At 42.9% G+C, this 3,019-nt stretch overlaps 1 protein-coding gene across 1 annotated transcript; it reads left to right on the top strand.

The window, feature by feature from the left end:
* Positions 1-755: 755 nt before the first annotated feature.
* LEUTX (leucine twenty homeobox) lies at positions 756-1,980 on the top strand. Its single transcript, XM_024768303.1, has 2 exons — positions 756-824; positions 1,576-1,980. The coding sequence occupies exons 1-2, from the start codon at positions 756-758 to the stop codon at positions 1,978-1,980; spliced, it is 474 nt and encodes a 157-aa protein (XP_024624071.1).
* Positions 1,981-3,019: the final 1,039 nt, after the last annotated feature.

Below are 3,019 nucleotides of genomic sequence, written 5' to 3'. Positions count from 1 at the left end.
TCCCTTGTGGTTTGATTGTTTTCTTTAGTGTTTTTATATCTTTTGTCATTTTCTTTAGGTATTTAAGTGTTTGCTTTGTAGTTACCATGAGGTTCACATATATAATATACTATGTATTTGATAGTCTCTTTTAAGTTGATAGTAACTTAATTTTGAACACATCCCAAACTTTATATTTTTAATTCCCCCTCCCATGTTGCATGTGGGATCTTCCCGGACCGGGGCATGAACCCGTGTCCCCTCCATCGGCAGGCAGACTCTCAACCACTGCGCCACCAGGGAAGCCCCACATTTTATATTTTTGATGACACATTTTACATCTTTTTATTTTATGTATCTCTGGACTCAAAATTAATTTTGAATCAATTTTACTACTTGTGATTTATCCACTACCTTTATTATTGGATATATCTTTTTTTGTTTGGTTTTTTTTCATGCAGTACGCGGGCCTCTCGCTGTTGTGGCCTCTCCCGTTGCGGAGCACAGGCTCCAGACGCGCAGGCTCAGCGGCCATGGCTCACGGGCCCAGCTGCTCCACGGCATGTGGGACCTTCCCAGACCGGGGCGCGAACCTGTGTCCCCTGCATCGGCAGGCGGACTCTCAACCACTGCGCCACCAGGGAAGCCCTGGATATATCTTTTATGAAAGATTTTTGTCTATTCTTTTTACAGGAAATCCAAATTCAGCTCGCCGATGCCGCACACAATTCAGCCGCGAACAGCTTGGAGCACTAAAAGATACATTTGAAAAGACCATGTACCCAAATTGGTTCATTATAAAAGAACTTTCTTCAAATATTCATCTTGATGAGTCAGTCATAAAGGTATGTCCCTGAGTCTGTCTCTATATAGCCAGATAGCACACCTAACTCAGAGTTTCACACACGTTTAGTCATCAGTATAATTCTGATTGCTTGAAAAGTTGCTGTGCGCCAGAACAGATGTTAAGCATGACCACCGCTTTTATTGAAGAACACTAAGGGTCACAGAGAGGAATGGTCTTCCGAGAATTATAAACACAAGAGCTAGAATTTGAACCCAGGCCTTTCTGACTCCAGGCCCACAATGCTAGATGATATCCTTTGGTGATGGATCTCAGATACTCCCATTTGGGTCTGTTCCTGTTTATTCTAGGTTCTCCTTAATCATGACATTCACAATTATCTACATGCCTTGCAGCTAAGTACCCACAGAATATTCAGGGCATAAGAACCCCTGAACGAATCCTGAAGGCACCCCAAGCTAGAATCCCTCTGCATATTCTCAGACTTCAGAATCCTCTCTCTGAGAACCCAGAGTATCCACCAAGACAAAACCCACTTTCTTAAATATACCTCCTGTTCAAGGCTTAAAGTGTTCTGTCCTATTCTACCTATTGCTAGCACAATCCTACACTCCCTTTGCCCCCTGGATCCCAGGACAGAGAGGATAGAAAGAACCTTCCTCATTCAAATAAATATGAAGACATGTGAGAGTGACTTTCACACACCAAAGCAACCTAATTTCTGAGGTACATGAGGATTCCCCTTTGGACACATCCCCCCTTATTAACCCGCTCATCTCTTCCCTTCCCAGACTTGGTTTAAAAACCAGCGTGTCAAAAGGAGGAAGGAGGATCAATCTCAGCGAAATCTGTCACTAGAAGACCCACAACAGGTCATTTCAGTGAAAGGGGAAGAGATGCCCTTACCTGGCACTTCAGGAAACACTCATCCCATGAGTCGCAGCATTTCAGATGCGTCCTATCATGAACTACATAAGGCTTTTCGTGTTGAGCAACATGAAGGGGCTGCCACCACTCCACGCAATTCATCCTGTGATTTTCTGCCTGACGATCTCCAACAGATAAGTTTCAGCGACTCTGATCCTCCTTGGGCCTCCACTCCTTACGACATGGATCAACTTATACAATTATATGTCTTACCTGAGGATGATTCCAGCAGTCTAGATCAGTACCTCTTCCCAAAGTGCTCCAGTTGAGGGAGTATGGCAGGCACTGGTCTCCATAGTGATGGCAAACACATCCATGGATCCTGAGAAAGTTCTGTGATCCAAATCTTGATCAACTGAGATACATTTCTAAACACCTTTAATGGGTCCACTTCAGTGTAAACAGGTCACAGCCCAGGAATTTATTTTTTTTCTGAAAGAATAAATCCTTCTCTCTTTCATCATTACCAGCAATTTCTGTCCTCTCAGTGCCTCCTTAACCAAATTTCAGTATAAAGGACAGTCATCAGGTGTCTTTGGAGAAATAGCAGAAACCAACTAGTTTTCCTAGCTTGTTCCAGTTGAGCTAGCTCCGTTAATACCATGTAAAAATACCTATTTCCCATGGACCGTCTTAATCTAAAGAAAAAAAGCATTTAGGAGTGTGACATTAGCAACATAGTGGACTAGGTGGTCCCAGCATTTGTACCTGACAAAAAACAGTGATTTAGTAATTATCCACTGATGAAAATAGCTCTGGGAGAGCTCTGGAGTTCAATTAAGAAGTGGCAGGGTAACAGGCACATGAAAAGATGCTCAACATGGCTAGTCATCAGAGAAATACGAATCAGAACCACAATGAGATACCAACCCACACCTGTCAGAATGGCCATCATCTAAAAGAACACAAATAACAAATGTTGGCGAGGACATGGAGAAAAGGGCACCTTCATACACTGTTGGTGGGAAATGTACAGCCACAGTGGGAAAGAGTATGGAGCATCATTAAACATGGGTTATATAGCAAATATTTTATAATAACTATAAATGAAGTATAACCTTTAAAATTTGTGAATCGCTGTATCGTACAGCTGTCATTTGGATAATACTATACATCAACTGTGCTTCAATATTAAAAAAAGAAGCAGCAGCAGCAGTGTCTGTGTGGAGCACAGAAGAACCAGGACGGTCCCTATAGGAAACAGAAGCCTTTTACCTGTGTCGCCACATCCTCCCATCCCACATATCTTGCTGCCCAGAGTGATCCCTTTGGCTGTGACCTCGCACTGGAGGAGAAAAGAAGAGCAGG

Source organism: Neophocaena asiaeorientalis, unplaced genomic scaffold (genome assembly GCF_003031525.2).
Source record: "Neophocaena asiaeorientalis asiaeorientalis breed wild unplaced genomic scaffold, Neophocaena_asiaeorientalis_V1.1 scaffold629, whole genome shotgun sequence".
NCBI classification, from domain to species: Eukaryota; Metazoa; Chordata; class Mammalia; order Artiodactyla; family Phocoenidae; genus Neophocaena; species Neophocaena asiaeorientalis.
Note: the sequence above shows the minus strand (reverse complement) of the source record. Positions and strands in the feature narration are given on the sequence as shown.

Excerpts from the sequence above, each read along its gene's own strand:
- LEUTX (XM_024768303.1), top strand. The coding sequence starts at position 756 with ATGTACCCAAATTGGTTCATTATAAAAGAACTTTCTTCAAATATTCAT. Across the intron at positions 825-1,575 it reads TTGATGAGTCAGTCATAAAG|ACTTGGTTTAAAAACCAGCG; the intron begins GTATGTCCCTGA and ends TTCCCTTCCCAG.